The sequence below is a fragment of the Rhodamnia argentea genome, chromosome 9 (genome assembly GCF_020921035.1).
Source record: "Rhodamnia argentea isolate NSW1041297 chromosome 9, ASM2092103v1, whole genome shotgun sequence".
NCBI lineage: Eukaryota > Viridiplantae > Streptophyta > Magnoliopsida > Myrtales > Myrtaceae > Rhodamnia > Rhodamnia argentea.
The window spans coordinates 26,428,327-26,452,709 of record NC_063158.1 but is presented as its reverse complement, the minus strand read 5'-3'; the positions used below and the strand labels follow the sequence as shown (position 1 = coordinate 26,452,709).

The 24,383-nt window shown below is 41.8% G+C and overlaps 3 protein-coding genes across 3 annotated transcripts; all 3 read right to left on the bottom strand.

Moving 5' to 3' along the window:
• Positions 1-5,970: 5,970 nt before the first annotated feature.
• LOC115730930 (cell wall / vacuolar inhibitor of fructosidase 2-like) lies at positions 5,971-6,555 on the bottom strand. Its single transcript, XM_030661544.2, has one exon. It carries the CDS (start codon positions 6,553-6,555, stop codon positions 5,971-5,973), a length of 585 nt encoding a protein of 194 aa, XP_030517404.2.
• Positions 6,556-11,125: 4,570 nt separating this feature from the next.
• LOC115730929 (cell wall / vacuolar inhibitor of fructosidase 2-like) lies at positions 11,126-11,680 on the bottom strand. Its single transcript, XM_030661543.1, has one exon. The coding sequence runs from the start codon at positions 11,678-11,680 to the stop codon at positions 11,126-11,128; it is 555 nt and encodes a 184-aa protein (XP_030517403.1).
• Positions 11,681-22,925: 11,245 nt separating this feature from the next.
• On the bottom strand, positions 22,926-23,477 carry LOC115755406. Its single transcript, XM_030694786.2, has one exon. It carries the CDS (start codon positions 23,475-23,477, stop codon positions 22,926-22,928), a length of 552 nt encoding a protein of 183 aa, XP_030550646.2.
• Positions 23,478-24,383: the final 906 nt, after the last annotated feature.

Below are 24,383 nucleotides of genomic sequence, written 5' to 3'. Positions count from 1 at the left end.
ACCCGGTCCGTGCCCGTTTAGAGGAGGGGCATGTTTTGGATGTGGCCAGTTTGGTCATCAAGTGAGAGACTGCCCGCAGAGACAGCGGAATAGGCCACAAGGGAAACAGCCTGGAGGAAAACGTATCACGGGATCTTCAGAATCGGTCCCAAGCATAGAGATAGGATGACGTTCGTGGTAGAATATCCTGGCTATAGGTTAGCTAGGACTAGTCGAGATAAGAAGAACTTTTGTTAAACTCGACTTACGCATATGAGTTGTAATAAGGTGACTGGTACTTTTATGGATTACGAAAGTTTGAACTCGTGCTGTATCTTGATGGTTTCAACTATCAACTTCCGTCAATACTTCTGGTTGGTAAAATGATTAAGCTACGCAAGAAAGCTAGCGAGAATCATGAAGTTTTAAGCTTGAATTAAAGCTGATAGAAGTAGTGGGATGAACAGTTCTTTTAAGGATGGGAAAATAGCGGGACTTTATGATTGAAATTTTGGGTTGTTATAGATCAAGCCTCGGAAGGCAAAGATTCAGCTTGAGTCGTGGGAATCAATGAGTATCCCATTTGAAGGGATTATGGATATGGAATTGGAGTAACTGATACTCGTAGAGTATGAGTCCGAAATTGGTGCGGCATCTCCATAAGTTTAAGTTATTGATTTTGGTTGATAGCCTCGATTGATGAGGTAAGTAGTGCAGAGGCATCTCGAGATATCGATACACGTTATAGGATTGGTAATGAGCTAATAACTACGCTACCATAGCGGGGCTTGACAAATGAGGACGCTATTGATCGTGAGAAGGCTCAGGATTTTCTCTCGCAGTGGTCATTAGTGACGCCCTTAAGAAGGTCAATGAAGTAGGCGTTCTTACTAAGATGGCGCAGAGAATGACATTTGAGGAGAAGGTCACTATTTGTAACATGAATTATATGCAGAATCTGGCCAACAAGAAGCTATGTCGAGCACACAAAGATGGTTCAACTATGTATCCACTTAGAGAGGATTCCAAAGGGCATACCTCTTTGAGGCTTGGCTAAGTCATCCATTGCGGGATTATGGATGGGAACATCGTGTTTATCAATAGGCCGCCAGCTACACATAAGTACATTTTACAAGCAATATTGGTTTATGTACACGATGATCATACCGTGAAGATAAATCCCTTGGTCCGTACACCTCTTAGTACTGACTTCGACGGCGATTGTATCCACCCGTTCTATCCCAAGTCGGCACCCGCAAAGGCCGAGATAGTAAAACTCTTTTCAAGAAGAAATGCGAGTCTTGAGCTCACATGGTGACAATCTAAGTCTGCAACTAGTAACCGATTCCCCGTTGTCGCTGAAGAGAAAATATTTCTTATGCTTTATAGATGTTGCAAACCGCTTTACTGGCATGCCTTAACTAATGGAGCCTCGGGCAATATGAGGAATGAGAAATTGTAGAAACGAACGGGAAAGGTTCGTAATGGCAAGTTATGAGTTGACGGTAGGATGAGATTTGCCAACTAGCTCTATAAGTCGTTAGGATCGGTGCCAACTTGATAAAAGGTTAAGATTGCGAGATGTGGCAATTCAGGAAGACAACCGATTGGAATACGTAGCGAAAGTCAGGTGAAACCATGGAGCTGAACGAGATGATGATTACAAGAGTTTTGCTATACACTCGGACCATTCACGAGTGACGACCAAGAGTGAGGGAGGCCACCGAGAGGTTAGAAGTCACCTTCGGCATGGATCATGGCTTAATGTGCTAGTCGGTTGCGCCGTTGATTGAGGTTCGACTGTGTGACGACCTTGAATCGTGCATGGATCGATTTGAGTTAATCTTGTTTAGCTGTAAGTCACCCATAGGATCACCCCGAAGTCACTAGGGATTGATCTGTGGTGTGAGCTACGAGCTAACATTGATTGACAGACAAGTAGGCCATTGATCCAGTGAGGGACGAATTGTACTAGAACCCCGTACCAGCCGCGGACGGGTCAAGGACTGATCACCCCGGATCGAGTGACGCGTGTTGGAAGAATACGGGTCGAGACGAACCAATCCCGCATCAATTTGAATTGGTCATGAGAGGTGATCTCGATAGTACTTGACTTTACCATCGGTCTAGGAACGGGTGATTCCAACCCTAAATCGAGATAATCAAGGTGGCCCTCGACTCGTCGATTGTCCGTGAGCCGAACTGTCATGGCGGAATGAGTGGTCCGACCCTAGTTCAAATGGGTACCTGAAGTCAATGATTCTATGAATATCCCAATGGTTGCCAGTGATAGTTCCAATCTTGGAGTGTTAAGAAAGAACCAATTAGTATTTGACCTTGCCCATTTAAATAGAATGCTCAAATTACCATTAGTGTTGATTGAAATTGGCATACGTGGAACGAGAAAGGAAAGTTGAGCCCTAGGTATATTGGGCCTTTCGAGATTTTGGAGTGGATTGGAAATCTGGCATGTCGTTTTGCACCGCCGTCAAGACTGGCTCAAGTACATAAGGTATTACACGTGTCAATGTTAAGAAAGTATGAACCAGACCTTGCTCATGTGCTGAGTTATGAGGAAATTGAGCTAGATGAGCGAGCTGGGTACGTGGAATACCCAATCGGGATCATGGATAGGAAAGAACAAGTGCTCCGGAGTAAGACTATTCCGCTAGTCAAAGTGGTTTGGCAACACCATGGAACCGAAGGAGCTACATGGGAGAACGAAGAAGTTATGAAGAGTAGCTATCTATATCTTTTTGAAGAGTTGTAATCGTACTTGAATTTCGGGGACGAAATTTCCTAAGGTGGGGAGAGTTGTGACGCCCGGGAAATTTGGCCTATGTAAATTTGCCCGAATTCAATAAAAAGGGAGAGAATTGAATTTTAGTCGGTGCAAATTTTTGGATCGCAAGGACGTAAACGACAAATTTGGACGAGTCCCGAAATGTCGTTCGGTTTCGATTGGGTCTCGAAACCGGTGGTCGCCGCGACTTAGGATTTTTAATCCTCGCGCCTAAAATTTTCCGGACCGAACCTAGCCCGTGAAAATCCAAATTTCAGTCCTAATCGATTGAGCCAAAAATCCAACCAAATTCCGATTTGTCAAAATACGTAACCGCCCTTGGATATTATACATATAAGCCAAAAACCATTAATTTTGAGTGACCTGTGGGCCCCACCCATTCAAACCCGATCAGCCCCTAGTCAAACCCACGTGACTTTTCTCTCTCTCTCTCCCTCCCCTCCTCTCTTTCCCGTCCGCCTCTCTCTCCTCCGTGTTGTGCACGACCCCCTCCGAGAACCAAAGACATCCTCTTCTTCCTTGGTCATTTTTGTGCGACCAACACCCCAACCACCACCACGCACCTCCAGCCCACCCTCCGCCGCCGCTCCGCCTCCGCTTCGGCCGTTGTTCGCCGCCGAGCAGCGGCCAGAAGCCCCTGTCCCCTCGCTGTTTCGGGTTCAGGGCTGCCCGAGCTGTGCCGGCCGCCCCGAGCCGCTTCCGACCGCCACCTACCACCATCCCATCTCCCTCTCTACCTCCGTGAAGCCACCCCACCGCCGTGAGCCGCCGCAGAGCCGCGATTCAGCCCCGCAACAGCCCCGGCGACCCACCCGCCCGTTTTTGTGTCGCCCAACCACCGCCTCACGTTCCAGCGCCCTCCGCCGATTCCGCCACCCCAAACCACCCCGAACGACCACCTCGACCCCACATCTTCCCCCAAGGCCACCGGAGGTTGGTCGCAGCCCGTAGAGCTCCGAACAGCCCGGAGATCACCTCCCTTATTTTTTGAAACCGCCCGTTTTACTTGCACCGGTTCTCAGGGCAGCTTGGAACCGCCGCCTCCGGCCACCTATCGCCTGCCACCCGCCACCTACAGCCCTCCCCGGAGACCCCCGACGTTGGCTAAGCTTTTCCCCAACTTTGGACGCCTGGAACCCCCTCGGAACAGCCCGTTTCCCCCGTTGTTACTTGCTGCCCTTTTTCCGCCCGGCATTGTTCACGCCGGCCGGTCATTGCCCGGCCGGCTCCAGAACCGGCCGCTAACCCCGAGCCCCGCCGTCGTCCCGAGGTGTCGCCAAGTCTTTGGCCCGCCTTTAACCAAATTAGAAGCCCCGGAGTTAAGTGGATCGGGCCGTGTTTCGTCGTCGCCGTCGGGCCGGGCCGAGTTCGCGTCGCCGCCGCTCGAGTTGAGACCGCCCGAGCTTTTAAAATTGTGAGTTAGCCCCTAACTCTTGGTTAGGACGCTAATTGCGTTCGGATTAGTTTAATTAGATTATTAGGTGTTTAGGTAGCTCAATTAGGGCCGGTTTAGGTTAGAAATTTGGTTTAGGTTCAATGGTCCTAATTGGTTAAGTTGGTCTAATTAGTTAGGATTCTATGTCTAATTATATTAGATTGATTGATTGATCCGATTGTTTGCATTGATTGATCGCGAGCGAGCGATAGGTCAGAGACGAGTGCGCAATTGGAATTGAAATTGGGATTGATAATCGACTCGCTGCAATTGATTAATTTAATTATTGAATTATTGGCCGTGAGTGCCGCTTTGGTTGTTGATTGCCGTAGGGGTCCGATTAGAAGTTAGTCGCCCCAAATTGCCTGGTGTGACAATCGATTTAAATTGCGCATTCATGTGACCACGTATGAGATAAAATTGCATGTTTTTGCACGAAAACGGCCTTGGGCCAAGCATTTGAACATGTGAGTATGAGCATTCGACCTAAATCCAAGAAATGAACTGGCTGGTTGTCGGATGTGCTTGAGTGGTCATATGATGGGTGTAAACCGTGCCGCCGTACGGGATCCCGACAAGTTAGTACTGTGCCGGTCGTACGGAACCACACGACTTGTCGAAGCACGTCAATTCGTGCCCGTGCGCCGTACGGATCACACGAATTGTCGGATGCCGGTCGCAGCTTGTGACGGACCGGCGCTCCTTTTGGAATGCCTGTCTGCTATGCCGTGCCGCTTACGCACAGATACATAGCTTTCGCTCGCCGTCGCCGGAAGTAAGGGACGATGCCCGGTCCCGCCGGTAGACACCGCCGGTCGTAGTGTTGGGGCCACACCGGTCGTGTGCGCCAACCACGCCCGTCGCGTGGGTCACCGATTAATAAATGGACTACGTGTGGTGTCCTGTGCATGCAAGTGCTGTAATGCTTTTCGGTTGGTGTTGAATCGGTTTGGTTGGTTGGGATGCTAAGTCAAGTCCGCATTGCATTATGTGGCCCGGGAGGGTAAGCTTGCATGTAGTTGAAATATCTATTCTGTGTTGATGTGGCTGCTTATTAGGGTGTCTGAGCGAATCAACGTCCTAACCGAGCTTAGGCGTTGGCTCACCGAGATTAATTTCTCACCCCGTCGTGGTTAACAATTTTCGAAGCGATCTTGAAGGCCGTGGACGTTAAACCGAGAGGATTGTGGTAGGATTTTTGGGAGTAGACGAAGGATTAACCTTACCCGACCTTGTGTCTTTTTGAGGTCTTAGTGAGCCGCCCCGAAGAATGGGGTTGTACATATTTACTGTAGCTCAGTAGTGTTAAGATTCGTCACTTTGACCGTTTAATGAAATTGTCTTTTGTGAATTGACTGTGGTGTTTTCCTACCGAACTATCCCCGCTGATTTTGTTTGTTTGGGAGTTGCACGTTCCGCATGCGCCGAAATTTTTCGTAGGTCGATAGCCTACCCGGGATGCTATCATTCATGACCCGAGGCGAGTAAGGTAGGGATGTCGCGAGCTCGAGAGTCGGGGCGTGACAGGTTTTGAAGCCTCTTTTACGAAAAGAAGGAGAAAAAAAAACACTTTTCCAACCATAAAAAATCAAACCGGGGTCTCCATGAACAAAGAACATAACAACTTGATAAAAAAACTGTTTTATTAGTGAAATTGTGTGATTTTTAGTTATTAAAATCAGCCGGTTCCCTAGTAGAACCGTGAACTGGACTAGAGCCAATGGTTCTAGAATGATCCGTCCGGTTCCCAGTTCTAGGCCAGGAACCGACCGACTCTAAAACCGATACACCTTGTTCTAGGTCGAGCTGCGAGCCATTCTGCAATAGCAACACAAATCACCGAAAGCCTGTTAAGATCGTTGTTGCTATCGGTCAACGGAGATTTTGTACCCTTAAAGGCCGATTCACAGTCCTCCGCTTGGTTGCCTATCGTAGAAGAAAAGTAGGTCAAGCTGCCATACTTCTCCGAGTCCAAGTCGGTTAAAGCATCTTGAATTGCCGCGATGGCCGTAAAATAATCTCCTTGGCATTGCTCGAGGTGCTGGTGCACTGGACCGGTCGAATTACTTAGCAGGGAAGTTATATGGTCTTGGGTGCTCGAAGCGTTGCTATACGCCAAGCCGAAGGCTACATAGGCAAGTGTGACCACATCAGCACCCGGTGTGCGCAGATCAGAGTCAAGAGCATCCTTACAAAATTTGTAATCTTGTGTTTGGTTGCAGAGCTCCTCGACTAGCCTGGAATCGGCACTGACGATTGAGGATTCAATGATGATTGACGCAAGAAAGGCGAACAATGTGAGATTGCAGAAGAGAAGAAGAGCATAAGATGTTACCATCGTTCTCTTTCCTCTAACTGAACTTTGGGGAATGGTTGAATCGTGCTTACAGGAGCCCAGCAAAATCTCTGCTTAAGTAGCAACGAGAGATGTAAAATTCCCACGATTAACAGTGAAAGAAGTGATCCAAAAACTATTAATAAACATTTCCCTTGAGCCTTCATTTCCTTGCAAATTCATGTCAATCTTTGTTCATTTGCCTTATTGTTACTCATTAGATTGAAGTAGCGGGAACAACTCACGCATATACTCTTGCACACACTCTCCAAAAGCCAACCTACCCTTCTGCAGAAACAAACGGTGGTGTCAGAATCAGGTCTTTGGTTACTATTGGGTGTTTTTCCTACCCACCTGTTACTAAATTACCCATCCAAATTTTCCGACACCACATCCATGGCAAACCTGCTTCATCCTCATTTCTCATTCCCATTATCAATGGGAATGATTACGACTATTGGCTTATTAAAATAACTATGTTCCTGATGGCCCAAGATTTATGGGACATCATGGAGAAAGGTTATGAGGCTCCGTGAGACGGTGCAACTGTTAAATATGGCGAATTAGGCTTGGGAGATACTACGAGAAGAATTTCAAGGATCGTAAAAGGTAGGCACTATTCGGCTTCAAACTCTTAGAACAGAATTTGAGAATTCTAAAATAAAAGTAAATGAAAATGTTCAAGAATACTGTGGAAAATTAAAAGAACTAGTTAATCAAATGAGATCATGTGGATATTAAATCACTAGTCAGAGGGTCGTATGAAAAATAAGAGTGTCACTTAATAGAAAATACAGTCCTATTGTTACAACCATAGAGCAACTAAGGATTTAAAGACTCTATCAGTAAGTGAATTAATTGGCTCTCTCGAAGCACACGAGAAAAGACCAATGGCACAAGATGAAGATTTAGTTGAACGTGCATTTCAGTCTAAAATAAACATTCGCTCTCATCTATCTAAAAGTAATGGAAAGAGCTCATGGAAAAATAAAAGAGGAGGAGAAATTTCACAAAAGGAAAAATGTCCACTTTATGGTTTTTGCAAGAAAACTAATCATTTAGGGAAAGATTACCGATTTAGAAGTAAATCACAATTTCGCTTTTGTAAAAGATATGGCCACGTATAGAAAGATTGTCGCTTGAAAACAAATTGCCAAGAACTATAATAAAGAAAAGGAAAAAAAAGATAATATATTTTATGCAGGCCAAACGGCGAATGATAAGAAAAATGACACTTGGTACATTGATAGGTTGTAGCCATCATATGACATGGGCTGAATCTATATTCCCCGATATTGATAAATCGATGAAATCCCAAGTAAAATGGGCAACGGCCTAATAGTCGACGTGAAAGGAAAAAGCACTACCGTTGTTGAAACAAATAAAGGCCTAAACTATATTCACAATGCATATTTAGTCCCCATTCTTACACAAAATCTCGAGTGTGGGCCAAATTATGCAAAGTGGATATTCTTTATATTTTAGTGGAGATGCCTGCATTATTAATATAAAAATATTAGGAATAATACCACAAAAAATTTCAAATTGGTACACTCGTGATAAATTTACCTCAAACTAGTATACTCGTGATAAATTTACCTTCTATTAGTTTCTGTTAAATTTTGTCGTCAAATTATTGATTTCGATGATAAGTGGCAATTGACGAGTATATTAGTTTGGGATTTTTACCTTCTGTTTGTCATAAGTGCATCGCTTTGGGATTATTCAATGTATTAACCTAACTTAATGAAACCTAACGAATGGTAAATTTGTCACAATTGTACCAGTTTAAGAATTTTTGTGGTAAAAAATTAGTTTAGGGGTAAATTTTGTCACAAGAGTACCAATTTGGAGTTTTATTTGGTCAAAAAATTACTTTGGAATAAATTTATCACAGGTGTATCGGTTTAGGATTTTTCATGGTCAAAAAATAGTTTAGGATAAATTTGTCATAGATATACAGGTTTGGGATTTTTCATGGTATTGACCCAAAATATTATTGCCTCTATTAAAATGGAGAATAGGAACTTTCCTATTCGATGGAAGTATATTAGGAATATGGCCATGAAAGCTTATCTTGATGAGTCATGGCTATGACATCGAAGATTTGGCCACTTCAATTTTGTTGGGATAAAAATTCTCAATCAGAAATACACAATGATAGATTTTCTAGCCATTTTGAAAATTTCAAATGTTTGTTAAGGCTGCCTCTTTGAAAAACAACAAAGGCGGTCCTTCCCATCTAAAGGTGCATGGAGAGCTGAAAAGCCATTGGAACTAGTTCGTACGGATGTCTAAGGTCCAATGACGACTAAAGCCAATCAGAATAGATTTTTAATTCAATTCATTGACACGAGAATGACATGGGCCTACTTTTTCGCGAAAGATTAGAGATTTTTATCTATTTTGAGAAAATTCAAGATCCACGTCAAGAATCAAAGTGGCTGTAGAATCAAAGTCCTAAGGAGCGACAGATGCACAAAATAAAATTCAAGGGAGTTCAACAAGTTCCGTTAAGACGAAGGAGTTCATCATCAATTCATTGTCGGTTACACCCCTGAGCAAAATAGAGTAGCTGAAAGAAAGAATAGAACCCTCATGGAGATGTCAATCTGTGTTAAAGGAGAAAGGACTTTCAAATTTGTTCTAGGCAAAAGCAGTCTTCACAACTTTATATATCTTAAACAGGTGTCCAACTAGAGCTATTCAAAATAAAACTCTTGTCGAAACATGGAGCAAACGAAAGCCTTCGGTGAAGCACCTCAAGGTGCTCAGCTATATATGCTATGTCTACAACCCTACTCAAAAGAGGAGCAAGCTAGTTGAAAAGACAGAAAATGGAATATTCATCAGCTACCGCAACCAATCAAAAGGCCATCGCATCTACAACCTAAGAACTAAGAAGCTCATGATCCATTGAGGTGTCGAGTTCGAATGCTGCTTGGAACTTGAAGGACTAGAAGATCTAGATTAATTATGCTGCCTTACTTGACATACCACCTACACGTGAAGAATCAACAACACAAGAAGAAGGTAAAGCATAGGATTCATCCACTCACGACATACACTTGACTTGATGGTCATGGTATTCATTACATTGTTAACTGGATAAGCATCTCTTGGTTGATAGGGGATTAAGAAGAAGAGATATTAAAGCAGCTTGTTCCGTCGTTATGCTCTTTTAGAATCAACGTGCTAGAATGCATCATCGGATCATTCACATGGATCAGGAAAGAAGTTAAAGAATGTTAGGCATTATGCCGAGCAATAAATATCTCTCCTACCCTTAGGAATGGAGCATTGTGTTGCAATGATTCCACAAATGGCTCTAAGTTTATCGATCTAAAAAACTAGGAGATATCCACGTTTTGATTCCAAAATGAACGACTTCTGTCAAAGGGCATCACGAGCACCGGTTCACTAGATCTGGTTCCCAGCAAGAAGCTACTGTCGAGCCCAGATCATAACGTTGCATAAACGGAACTGCAATTACTTGAGAAAGAATCTCCCCAGTTGCAATCCTTTCTCACGAATTTGTCCAAATAGATTGGAAGGCCCAAAATGTGTTGAGAAATATCCAAACTGCTAAAACTGAGCATATTTCATCAATCTCTGTATCTTGTTGCACTGTTGGATTATGAAATAGGTTATGGCCCAGCATAATCTCACCGACAAGACGTATGAAGCTTTGGAGAACAAGCCACAGTAGGAAAAATATCAAAAAACTCACTGGCGACATGTCTTTGTCAAAGCCCCACTTCCACTTATATGCAGCAAACTACATCTATGTCGTGCAATAATTCAGTTCGCTCACAGAAATTTGCATGAACTCATATTGTCCATATCTCTGCGATTCTTTCTATTTCCGGACTGATGCAGGCCTATGCCGAAATCAGAAAAAAAAACTCCAAGGTTTGTATAAGAGTTAAAACAAATGTGCATGTTAACAGAAAGATTATGTCCCCGCCCTGGTGTTACCACCTTTTCACGACATTAACCATGGCCAACTTTGCATAGTCATTGAACGCGACTTCAACCAATGAAAAGAAAAAGGAGGAGGCTATTTTCAAACCCGAGGTTGGCCCACCCACTGCAGTAGAGACCAGTCATTAATTTAAGCTAGTGAGGCAGATGTTAGTTTTTTTTATTAAATGCATTCGAGATCCAAGCATACCCATTCAATGAAACCTGATCCGTGCATCCCTCTCGGAATGTGAAGCGGATCCAGATATCAAAGTGAACCTCGCGATAAAATGAGAACAAAGTCAAGCGTGCACTGTATGGGTGAGCATCGCCTCTGGTTCAATCCGAAAATCAGATCGAACCTATTTGGGACAAGTGGTACCGTTTCCGAGTCTGCCAACCTAGAATCTACCTGCATGATAGTTCCATTCCCAATTCTAAGGCCGAAACAGCATTTGAAGCCTCTTTTACCAAAAAAGGAAAGAATTTTTTTTTTTTGTACCCATAGAAATCAAACCTTGGTCTCCATGAAGAAACAACTTAACAGCTCCACAAACAAATGTTTTATTAGTGAAATTGTGCAATTTTGAGAGATTATTATAAGATATGGTCAGACATTGAGCCACTTTGCAAGAGCAACACAAATCACTGAAAGGCCGTAAAGATCGTTGTTGTTATTAGCCAACGGAGATTTTGTTCCATCAAAGGCCGATTCGCAGTCCTTCGCTTGTTCGCCTGTCATAGAAGCAAAGTAGGTCAATCTGCCGTAGGTCAATCTGCCATATGTCTTCTGATCCAGGTCAGTTAAAGCCAGAAAAGTTTTCACGATGGCTGTTGCGTAATCTAGGTGGCATTGCTCGAGGTGCTGGTGCAACAGACCGGTGGAGTTACTGAGCAGCAAAGTTATCTGGTCTTGGGTGCTCGAAGCATTGCGATTTGCCAATTCGAAGGCCACATAGGCTAGTGTGGCCCCATCAGCGCCCGGTGTGCGCGGATCAGAGTTGAGAACATCCTTGCAAAACTTGTAATAGGGTGCTGTTTGGTTGCAGATCCGCTCGACTAGCTCGGAATCAGTGGCGACGAACGAAGATCCAATGGTGATTGACGCAAGAAAGGCGAAGAATGTGAGATTGCAGAAGAGAAGAAGAGCATATGATGTTGCCATCCTTCTCTTTTCTCTTATCTGAATTTTGGGGGATGGTTGTTGAATCGTGCCTACAGGAGCCCAGTTAATCCCCGCTTAAATAGGAACCAGAGAAGTAAAATTTTTCAGGATTAACAGGATTGCATTAATTAATTGCAGCTTTATATTGCGACATGGAGGTTCTGCAACATAATGAAAGAATAGAAATAGATCCCCATTATGGTAAATGAATAGGGTCCTATATCATTTACTGTATCAATTAAGGAAGGAAGATTTGGGTGCATATCGGCCAGCCTTTTCACATTAATTTGATAAAAGCAAATTCATCAATTATACGACCTAACCGGATTGGAATCCTAGACAGCTTACCTTCCTACTTAGTTGACCGACAATGACAAAGGCTTGCGAAACCATAGGTTATATTCGTTTAGACATCATCGCATGCACCTAAAGTGGTGGACCGACAGTGATTCATCCGGTGTAGCACACGAGTTAGCGACACCTACTCATGTTTTCGGGAGACCTTTAAGATCCTCATTATTACTGGCAGGAGGAAGAAGGAACAAAAGGAAACAAAAAGGAAATATTAATATATAAATTGAAAATATATTAAAATATTATTAAAAATTAGCAAAGCAGCATCGGTGACACCACTACAAGAATTTCCAATTAAAATTTGATTGATACAAATACAAAAGATTTAAGATTGAATTGACATAATTACAATATATTTATGATTTTTTTTTTTTTACGAAGGACATCGGAATTGCGAAAGTTTATGTAAGACACTCACTTTGATGTCAATTTTTTTGAAAAACTATTATTTGAGTGCAAACTTATGTGAGCTTTGTCAGAAATCTTAAGTAGCAATGTTTTATTAATAATATAATCCTACGTGGCCCGTCGAAAAATCCTAATCAGTAATAAAAAAACAAAGCTAAAAGTTAAAAAAATATTTACAAATTAATAAAATTTAAAAAAGGCTAAAAAAATAGAAAAAGTTAAAAAAGAGAAAAGAAAATGGAAGCCTTGTAGAGGGTGGGGGATGGCCGACCACCCCTGCGGACTGCAGGCGAGGGCCTATAGGCCCTTGCCTAGATTTGGAGAGGGTCGTCGGCCCTTGCCCAGGTCTGGTCGAAGGCTGCTGCTGGCGGGCTTGATGACGAAGTGGGTAGAAATCGGATTGAAGTAGAGCATGGTTTAGGCATTTCGTCGAACACTTGGCGCGCGAGCTGAATAAATGGAGAGCCGCAAGAAACGCGCACGCGAGAAGCGAAGCGGAGATGGGAAGAAGCATCGACTGGTGGGGTTCAACCGGCAGTGGCGGTCCGCGGGATGAAATTCGTGTTCTCTGTTGGGAACTCCATCATCTATGGAGCAGCCAAGGTCTTCAATTTCGTGTCCCAAACAGCAGTGTTATTCTCGGTCTTGTATGACCTCATTACGGCACAATCCGGAGGGGTTACGGCGCAAGTAATGGGTATGCTTCCAATGCCAAACTGGGCGAGGGTTAGATGTGTCGAATTTTTTTATAAAGAGTTCTTCTGGCAATGACTGAGATTGCTGTCTTGCAATGATTTATCACCTGGCTTGTGACCCTTGCCAGCGGTTGGCGGGGCACGCCGGCCACTGGCCGGGGCTGGACGAGCCACGCCGGCCATTGCCAGCGGTGGTAGGTGGGCGGCTTGGGCTGTGCAAGCCCTTGCAGTTCCAACGTTGCCATTTTCTTTTCCTTTTTTCAACTTTATTTATTTATTTGTTTATTTTTTCAATGTGATTTAGTTTTAAAAAAAATAAAATACTAAATATTATTAAAATTTTGCCATGTCAGTATCAGCGGGTCAAATGAACTGAATTGACACAAATGTAAAAGATTTATGATGCATTGACATAATTAAAATAAATTTAGGAGTTTTTTGATAATTTTCCCAACTATCAAATATACCACATTTTATCAAATTCAGTAACTAGCATTTTATCCTCAGCAGGGTAATTCATACGAGGGACAAACGTGCTGTTACTTTCTCACCAGCCTCTTTTTCCTTCACTCTTCTAAGTGCTATGGAAGACATTTCCACACCGTATCTTGTGATAAACTAAGGCTCCGTTCATTTCGCAAAAACAACTTTCAAGAAAATATTTTTCGAATTTTTTGGAGTTCGGCTCACGAAAATAAATGAGTTAATAAAAAATTTTTCTACCTATAGAAAAACATTTTGAATAGTGAAGAAAATGATTTCCTCTTTTTGAAAAGAGAAAAATATTTTTCCTCATCTTTTCTCCGTCCACTCCTTCATATTCCTTTTCTTTATAATTATTTGTTTATTTTTCATTTCTTTTCTTTCATTTTTTTAATTTTTACTTTTTTTTTATTGTGTTTCTTCTTCCGTCCGTCCCCGGCCATGGCGACGGCCGGCAATCGGCCACGAGCAAGGCACGACATTGAGTCTCCTCGGCCTCAAGCAAGGCTTCAACTTGCTAATTCCGATGAGGTCAAGCTCACTTAAGGTCGGCGAGGCTCAAGCTCAACTGTGGTCCGACGATAGAAGAAAAAGGTAAAAGGAAAAAAAAAAAAAAGCAAGAAATTACTAAAATTAAAAGAGAAAAAAATAAAAACATAAAAAATTAAATAAAAAATTAAAAACAAAATAAAAACAAATAAAAATACAAAATACAAAATTATTAAAAAGGAGTGCATAGGCGAATGATTTTCCATACTGAACAGTGCAAATATTCATTTTCAAGGTTTGTTTTTTTTTTCCCCAGATATTTGCAGGATTTAAACACCGGAAAATATTGTCAACTTCCCGAAAAATATTTTCCAAAAACACCTCATTTTCCGTCAAATGAACGGAGTTAAGTGTCGTAACAACTACGAGCACACTGTAAACGATTAATAGAGTGATAATCCAATACGAGGGAAAAAAAATTAAGAAGTAACTTCTCTGGAAAATACAACCAAACCTGGCAAGAAAAAGGGGAATAAGATCGAGAGTGAAGTTCTTTTGGAATCGGAATGATCCAATGCGTGTTGAATGAAGTGCAAAGGGCAAGAATCTCGGTTTTTGCTTTTCCCTGGGATTTCATGAAGCAGTAAAAGACAAAAAAAACAAAAATGCGAGATTGCAGTAAGAGAAGAAGGGCACAATTAATCTCTGCTTAAATAGGAACAAGAGATGTAAATTTCCAGGATTATCAGTGTTGCATCAACTAATTGCAGCTTTATTTGGAACATCTTGATTTCCAAGGAGGAACATGCCACATTATTTTGGATGTAAGGGATTGGAAAATGCTTCTCCGACAAGATTGTCGGGGACGGTACAATCTCAATCGTAGATTCACACACCATCATCGCGTGTTTTACATAAAGCAATCATTGATTGAAAGATCGTATGGTTAAAAATCTTTCTAAAGGATTTGAATAAATCACCATTATATATAATCCCAGCGATTCAACACAAATTGTTATGATCCTGATTTTAGTACCAAAAATGAGCTACGAATATGCTAGTTGCTACACCTGTCCTATGTTGATTAGTGTTAAATATGTCTTGAATTTTATGTACTCGGTTTGGTTCATCACCTAACCCGACATATATTTTTGTGCGGCTCAAAAGTGAAGAAAAAAAAATTGAGATTTAGTTTATGAAGCGAAGAGTTGGGCCGATAGATCCAACTCGGAGCAAGCGAACAAATCTCTATAGCAGTATGAACAGATCTCTATGGGGGTTCGGGGGCAACGCTCTCGAGAAAATTTTTTTGGGCTCTATTTATACTGCAGCTAGGGTTTTTTCGTTTAGATTGAGGATTTTTCTTACATGAGAGACTTGTAAGCCATGTGCTTTTGTTCGTTCGATAAGATCGACTTTTGTAATCTGTACTCTCTTTGATTATAGTGGAATCTTGTTTTGCCTCGCTTGTGGACATAGGTCACCTTAATCGAACCACGTAAATCCTTGTGTTCTGTGTTTACTTTTTGCATTTGTTAGAACAATCAGCATCGCTTGGTTAAGGTAATCAGTCCACGAAGGAAGATTTTAGGTGCATATCAGCTAGTCTTTTGCCAACAAATCCATCTGCGTTAAGACGATGGTCAGTTGTTATCTAAGCACCTTAACACGACAAAGCAACTCATCATTTGAAGGACCTCGAGTGGATTCCGTTATGACGAAAAAGGTCAACCATAGGCGATTAGTTCAATCATCATCGCATGCACCTAAAGTGATGGAATGACAGTGATTTATCTTGTGTAGCAAGGACCTTATTGACTGCAACACATGTTCCCAAGAGGCCTTCAAGAACCCTATGAGTGTCGGACAATGATGAAGGCCGTCTCCTGAAGGCCTGTTTGCAATTGTCCGTGCCTTACTAGCAATCATCGCCAAGTCAGCCAATCCAAAGAGGCTCTTGGAGACCAAGTCAGCTAGTGCCTCTTCAAGTTTCCATAGAACCGGTCTTACAAACGTTTCGACACTGCTGGATGTGCTGATGGACTGACGGGTCCTTGCCCGGACCGGTGATGTTAGTTAGCATCGAAGATTACACAATCTTGGGCGATCAAAGATGTATGATAAACCAAGCCACAGACAATGCAGGCCAGTGTGTAGTCATTAGCATCAGGTGCCCGCAGACCGGAATACAGAGGTTCGTGCTTCGCAGTGCAGAATGTGTAGTTGGTTGCTTGCTTGCCGACGTTGTTGACTAGCTCGGACATGGCCATCACGAGCAGACTGACGGATGACAAGCGCAAAGGAGACAGAATGTGACATGAACAAGATGCTGTCATCGTCTTATGTTGCTTTTGGATTATGAAGATGGCTGAGATCTGCTTTTCTAACTTGAACAAATACGAGCAGAATCACCTCTGCCAAAATGTTTGGAAACTGAGAGAAATGAAATTCACAGTGCTAACACGTTAAGACGAATCATTTGAAGCTAGATTGCACAAGGCTTTCGGCGTTATGTTCTCAATCAATACGGGACAAATATGCTGTAACTACCACACTATCTTCTATTTCTCACACTCTTCAAGTTCTATAAGACATTACCACGCCGTAACTTATGACGAACTAATTGTCCGATTCAGTAACAACTACGAGCACACTGGAAAGGATTAATAGAGTGATCATCCAATGTGGGGAAAACAATCAAGAAGCAACCTCCGTGGAATGAAAACTAAAGCTGGCAAAAAAAATAAAATAGGTGGACAGGATCGTAAGTGAAATATGCTGGGTTCCTGCTTTTTCTTAGTATTTAATAAAGCATTGAAACACCGAAACCTGACTGCACCATAGACAGCAGAATTGGACAGGAAAAATGTATATCATTGAGTGAAATCCAGATGGTATTGGTGGACAAGATCAGACAGCCTTACTTCAAAAGAAAAATTCATGTGAGATTTCACTGTGCAAACAAGAAGATGACCTATACTTGACTTGATGGTCATGGTATTCCTTACATTGTTAATTGGATAAGCATCTCTTGGTTGATAGGGGAATCAAGAAAAAGAGATATTAAAGCAAGCTCATTTTGTTGTTAGGCTTTTTTAGAATCAACATGCTAGAATGCATCATTGGACCATTCAGGTGGATCAGGAAAGGGCATCATGCCAAGCCAGAAAACTAGGAGATGTCCACGTTTACTTCCAAAATGAACTTCTGTCAAAGGGCATCATGAGCACCAGTTCACTAGACTTGTACCCTGCAAGCAGCTCCTGTCGAGCCCAGATCAGAACATCACTTAAACGGAACTGCAATTACTTAACAAAGAGACAATCTGCCCAGGTTGCAATTCTTTCTCGCTAATTTGTCCAAATAGATATGAGGGCTCAAAAAGTGTTGAGAAATTTCCAAACTGCTAAAACTTGGCATATTTTGTCGATCTCTGTATCTTGTTACACTGTTGGACTATGAAATAGGTGATGGACCAGCATAATCTCTGTGACAAGATATATGAAGCTTTGGAGAACAAGCCACAGTAGGAAAAGTATCAAAAACTCACAGGAGACATGTCTTTGTCAAAGCCCCACTTCCACTTATAATGCAGCAAACTACATCGATGTCACGCAATAATTCAGTTTGCTCGCAAAAATTTCTGTGAACTCATAGAGTCCATATCTCTGCGATTCTTTCTTTGTCTGGGCCAATGCAGGCATATGCCGAAATCATTAAAAAAAACTCCAAGGTTTGTGTAGGAGTTGAAACAAATGTGCATATGAACATAGAGACTATGCCCCCGTGATAGCGTCACTACCTTTTCACGACATTAACCATGGCGAATTTTGCATAGTCAATGAACGTGACAGCAACCAATGACAAGAAGAAGGAGGAGGAGGAGAAGTTATTTTCAAACCTGAAGTTGACCCATTGCAGTAGAGAGATCAACAAAGTTGCGATTTATTTTACCGATGCTTTGGATGTGTATTCACAAAACTCTGTTAAGTGAATTTTATCTGCTTTTTCCGACCAAAAAACAAATGGAGTTGACGCATGATGCCGGCAATAAATGCTTGAACCCAAAAGCAAAAGATCCAGCCTTTCAATGATGTTTAACAGGATGAGGCATCACCTGTTGAATTTTCGTAGCAGCTACTCAGAGGTAGGAAATCTGTTTTGAATCTAAGCTAGTGAGCTAGATGTTAGTTTCTTTTCATTGAAACCTGGTCCTTGCATCGCTCTTGGAATGTGAGGCGGATCGAGATATCAAAGTGAACCTCGCGATAAAATGAGAACAAAGTCAAGCGTGCACTATATGGGTGAGCATCGCCTCTGGTTCAATCCGAGAACCAGATCGAACCTATTTGGGACAAGTGGCACCGTTTCCGAGTCCGCCAACCTAGAATCTGCCCACATGATAGGTCCATTCCCAATTCTAAGGCCGAAACGGCATTTGAAGCCTCTTTTACCAAAAAAGGAAATAAAAAAACAATTTTTGTACCCATAGAAATCAAACCATGGTCTCCATGAACAAACAACTTAACAGCTCCACAGACAAATGTTTTATTAGTGAAATTGTGCAATTTTGAGATATTATTATAAAGATATGGTTAGACATTGAGCCACTTTGCAAGAGCAACACAAATCACTGAAAGCCCGTAAAGATTGTTGTTGTTATCAGTCAACGGAGATTTGGTTCCCCTAAAGGCCAATTCGCAGTCCTTCGCTTGGTCGCGTGTCATAGAAGCAAAGTAGGTCAATCTGCCATATGTCTTCCAATCCAAGTCGGTTAAAGCCAGTGTAGTTTTCACAATGGCCGTTGCATAATCTAGGCAGCATTGCTCGAGGTGCAGGTGCACTGGACCGGTCGAGTTACTTTGTAGCGCAGTTATCTGGTCTCGGGTGCTCGAAGCGTTGCGATTCGCCAAACTGAAGGCGACATAGGCTAGTTTGGCCCCATCAATGCCCGGTGTGCGCGGATCAGAGTTGAGAGCGTCCTAGCAAAACTTGTAATAGGGTGTTGTTTGGTTGCAGATCCGATCGACTAGCTCGGAATCGGCGGCGACGAATGAAGATCCAGTGGTGATTGACGCAAGAAAGGCGAAGAATGTGAGATTGCAGAAGAGAAGAAGAGCATAAGATGTTGCCATCCTTCTCTTTTCTCGTCTGAATTTTGGGGGATGGTTGTTGGATCGTGCCTACAGGAGCCCTGTTAATCTCTGCTTAAGTAGGAACGAGAGATGTAAAATTCCCAGGTTTAACAGGAATGTATCAATTAATTGCAGCTTTATTTTTGCGACATGGAGGCTTCTGCTACATAAATTTAAATGGAAAGGATAGAAATAGATTCCCATTATAGTAAATGAATGGGATCCTGATTTTAGTACCAAAATGAGCTGGCAAGATGTTGTTTATTATATCTGTCCTATTCTCATCAGCATCACCTAATTAAGGTATTAGTCATGGAAGGAATATTTTGGTGCATATCAACGAGTCTTTTGCCATCTACTCGATCTATAGTTAGACCATAGTCAGTTGCTATCTAAGCACATTATATGATAAAGCCAATTCATAAATTACACGAGCGGGGAGTCGATTCCGTTGGGACTAAAGCCATCAATATGGATCCATGACCCATTTTCTGACCCATGTTTTGGACAAATGGGTTATAAGTTTCTAAAGGGCAGAGTGAAAATGGGGCTGCAAAGTTAAAACTGAATCAGATAGGTGAAAAATGGGTTACCGCTATTGAACTCATTTTCGAGCCATCATAAATGGGCGTGGCCTGAAGCTTTCACAAGCACCAGTTGTAAATGTGCCTCGAGTATATTAGTTTATGTCTTTTATTTTTTAATTTTTATTTTTCATAATTACAAGAAAGAAAAATAAAGCTAAAAATATAACTATTCAAGAGATGGAATGGAATGTTGCCGACCGCAGTTAGCCGCCTCCGCTAGCAGCCCCCTCATCGCCTCCATCCATCGTCGCCACCACGCAGCCCCGATTGCCTCCATCCGCCGCCTCGACCACCACCTCGCCATCATTTGCCGCCGAACGCCGCCACCAAATTTCGAAGGGAAAAAAGGAAAATAAAATGTAAAATAAATATAAAATAGAAAGTATTATTTTAAAATAATCTTTTAACAAACAAATTTAAAAAAAAATTCCCCACATTTGTATTGCATTAAAGTGTTTTAGCAAATCATTTTTCTTTACAAATTATAAGAAACAAAAATTTCATGATTTGGTTAAGTATAGACATGTTTAAGTAATACGGTTCGGGTCGGGTATAGGTTGTTAGATTTGTACAGTATGAAAATGAGTCAATACGGGTCAGACCATATTCAACTCATTTAACCTGTTTGACACCTCTAGCTATGACGAAGAACACCGACAATAGACTATTGGTCTAGTCAGCATCGCATGCCTAAAGTGATGGACCGACAGTGATCAATCTTGTGTAGGAAAGAAGTTAGCGACAGCAAAACATGTTTCCGAGAGGCAGTAGAGATCCCTGTGATTATCGGAAATTAATAAAGGCGTTCTCCTCAAGGCTGATTTGCGATCGCCGTGCCCTTACCAGCAATCGTGGCCAAGTCAGCTCTAAGCTACCACATTTTATCAAATCCAGTCACCTGATATTCGTTCTCAGCAATGCAATTCATACAAGGGACAAACATGCTGCAATTGTCTTACTATCTTCTCTGTCTTTCACCCTTCAGGTGCTACAACCAGACATTTCTCCATCGCAACTCTTAACATACTTATTGTCCGATTCGGTAACAACTATGGGCACACTGGAAATGATAATTAGAGTGATCATCCAATGCGTGGAAAGAAATCGAGAAGCACCCTCTGGAAATGAAAACAGAAATCGTCAACCAAAGGTGAACAAGAACGAAAGCGAAATTCATTGGGAATCAGAGTGATCCAATGTGCAATGAAGTGCGACGGGCAAACGTACCGGTTTTTGCTTTTTCTTAGAATTTCTTGAAGCATTGAAACACCAAAATCTAACCGTACCATTGACAGCAGAATTGGGCATGACAGAATATAGATGAATGAGCATAATGATGAAGGATTCGCGGATAAGATCAGACAGACTTGCTTATTATGAAAACCATGAGATATGTTGCTGAGGAAACAAGAAGATGACTTCACTTGACTTGATGGTAACGGTGTTCCTTACATTGATAATTTGATAAGCATCTCTTGAGTCACTTCAAACTATCCAAGTTTATGTGTCAGAGTATTCAAGCTTTGAAAGATGAGATGGCATTAGTTTCATATGCATTAGCAGTGCGAAGTTTGATATATGACATGGTGGGCACGAGACCAAACATTGCATAAGCAGTGGAAGTTGTGAGTCGATATTTGCAGAACCCGAGAAGAGAGCATTGGAATCAAGTATAATGGATATTAAGATATCTTGCAGGTACATCAAATTACTCTCTTTGTTATGGAGGTACATCTATAGAGTTGCAAGGTTATGTAGATGTAGATCACTCAAGTGATTGAGATAGTGGTAAGAGCACCGCTGGATATGTTTTTACAGTTGCATGTACATCAGTGAGTTGGATATCTCAACTATAGAAAGTCGTGGCTCTATGACAATAGAAGCGAAGTACATTGCGATCACAGAAGCCTCCAAGGAAATCATGTGTTCACAAGATTTCATGGAGGAGCAACATAAAAAACAGTTAGTGAGCACACTATGGAGTGATAGTCAAAGTGCAATGCACTTAGCAAAGAATGCAGCTTATCACGCAATGATTAGACATATCAAGAAACGTTATTACTTCATCGAGCTAGAATTAAAAAATAATGAGTTAAAGCTACATAAGATTGATGATCGAAGAATCCAACTGATATGTTTACCAAAGTAGTAAATAGAGAGAAGCATACTTTCTGTGCTACTACTATTGCTGTTACTCTATGTTAATTGATAAAGAGTATCGCAGAGGTGCAAGCTTCAGTTACTAGTGTTTTTGAAGTAGATGGATACAAAGTTGCTTGGTGCATCGATTGCACAAAGTAGATGGATACAAAGTTGGCTCATTGCAATAGAGAGACTTACAAAGTTGCAAATTCGGTTGCAAAGGCCCAAAGAAAAAGAAACCTACCTAGCAATCGGAACCTTTATCCCCTCCAGTCTTTTTGGGATTTATTTTATTCCGATGCTTTGGATGTGTTTTCACAAAACTCTCTTTAAGTGAATGTTATATGCTTTTTCCCGACCAAAGCCAAATGGAGTTGACGCATGATGCCGACACTAAATGCTTGCATCACCTGTTGAATTTTCGTAGCAGCTGTTCAGAGGCAGGAAATCAGTCCTGAATCTGAGCTAGTGAGCCAGATGTTAGTTTCTTTTCATTAAATGCATTCGAGATCCAAACATACCCGTGCGACGAAACTTGGTCCATGCGTCACTTTTGGAATGTGAATCGGATCGAGAGATCGAAGCGAAACTCGCGATAAATGAGAACAAACTACAGCACTGACTATAGGGGCGAGCATTGCCTCTGGTTCAATCCGAGAACTAGATTTAACCTATTTTGGGAAACTGCTACTATTTCCGAGTCCGCAGACATAGAATCTGCCCGAGGATAGTTCCATTCGCGATTCTAAGGCCGAAACCGCTTTGAAGCCTCTTTTACCAAAAAAGGGAAAAAAAAAATTTCATACCCATAAAAAATCAAACCATGGTATCTCAATATTATGCTTTGAAGAGGACTCGAATCTCCATGCTCCAAGAACAAACAACATGACAACTTGATAGACAAATGTTTTATTAGTGAAATTATGCAATTTTTAGGTACAAAAATTCTAGGTCAGACAATGAGCTGATACGAAATACAAACACAAATCTCTGAAAGCCCGAACAGATTGTTGTTGTTATCAGTCAATGGAGATTTTGTTCCATTAAAGGCCGATTCGCAGTTCTTCGCTTGCTCCCATGTCGTAGCAGCAAAGGAGGTCAATCTGCCAAATTCCTCCCAATCCAAGTCGGTTAAAGCCTCTTCAGTGTTATTTAAGGCTGTTGCATAATCTAGGAGGCATTGCTCGAGGTGCTGGCGCACCGGACCAGTAGAGTTACTTAGCAGCGAAGTTATCTGGTCTTGGGTGCTCGAAGCGTTGCGATGCGCCAAACCGAAGGCCACATAGGCTAGTATAGTCGCATCAGCACCCGGTGTGCGCCAATCAGAGTTGAGAGCGTCCTTGCAAAACTTGTCAGAGGACGTTGCCCGGCTGCAGCTCCGGCCGCACATTCGCTCGACTAGGTCGGAATCGGCGGTGATGACCGAGGATCCAATCATGATCGATGCAAGACAGGTGAAGAATGTGAGATTGCAGAAGAGACGAAGAGCATAAGATGTCGCCATCGTTTTCTTTCCTCTATCTGAACTTGGAGGAATGGTTGAATCATGCTTATAGGAGCCTAGTTAATCTCTGCTTAAGTAGGAACGAGAGATGTAAAATTCCCAGGTTTAACAGGAATGTATCAATTAATTGCAGCTTTATTTTGCGACATGGAGGATTCTGCAACATAAATTTAAATGGAAAGGATAGAAATGGATTCCCACTATAGTAAATGAATGGGATCCTGATTTTAGTACCAAAATGAGCTGGCAAGATATTGTTTACTTTATCTGTACTATACTCATTAGCATCGCTTAATTAAGGTATTAGTCAAGGAAGGAAGATTTAGGTGCACATCAGCTAGCCTTTTGTCATCTAGTCGATCTATAGCAAGACCATAATCAATTGCTATCTAAGCACATTTATATGGTAAAGCCAATTCATCAATTATACGAGCTCGAGTTGATTCCGTTGTGACTAGCGCTGTCAATATGAGTATTTGAGCTGACTCATATTTTGTACAAATGGGATCTATACGGATCATAAGTTTTTAAAGGGCGGAGTGAAAATGAGCCCAAAAAGTTGAAATTGAATTGGAAGGATGAAAAATGGATTACACATTTGAAACCATTTTCAACCCATCAAAAATGGGCGTGACCTGCGGCTTTCGCAAGCACCTGTTGTAAATGGGCCTCAAGTACATTAGTTTATATTTTTTTTATTTTTAATTTCTATTTTTCATAAGTAAAAGAAAGAAAGAAAAATAGAGTTAAAAAATATAAGAACCGTCAAGAGGTGGGAGGTCGCCAGCTGCCGTCCGCCGCCGGTCGCCCCCATCGGATTTCAAAGGGAAAAAATGAAAAGAAAGTATAAAATAAAATTGTTTTTAACAAATAAAATAGTAAAAAAAGGAAAAGAAAACATAACAA

Excerpts from the sequence above, each read along its gene's own strand:
- LOC115730930 (XM_030661544.2), bottom strand. The coding sequence starts at position 6,555 with ATGGTAACATCTTATGCTCTTCTTCTCTTCTGCAATCTCACATTGTTC.
- LOC115730929 (XM_030661543.1), bottom strand. The coding sequence starts at position 11,680 with ATGGCAACATCATATGCTCTTCTTCTCTTCTGCAATCTCACATTCTTC.
- LOC115755406 (XM_030694786.2), bottom strand. The coding sequence starts at position 23,477 with ATGGCGACATCTTATGCTCTTCGTCTCTTCTGCAATCTCACATTCTTC.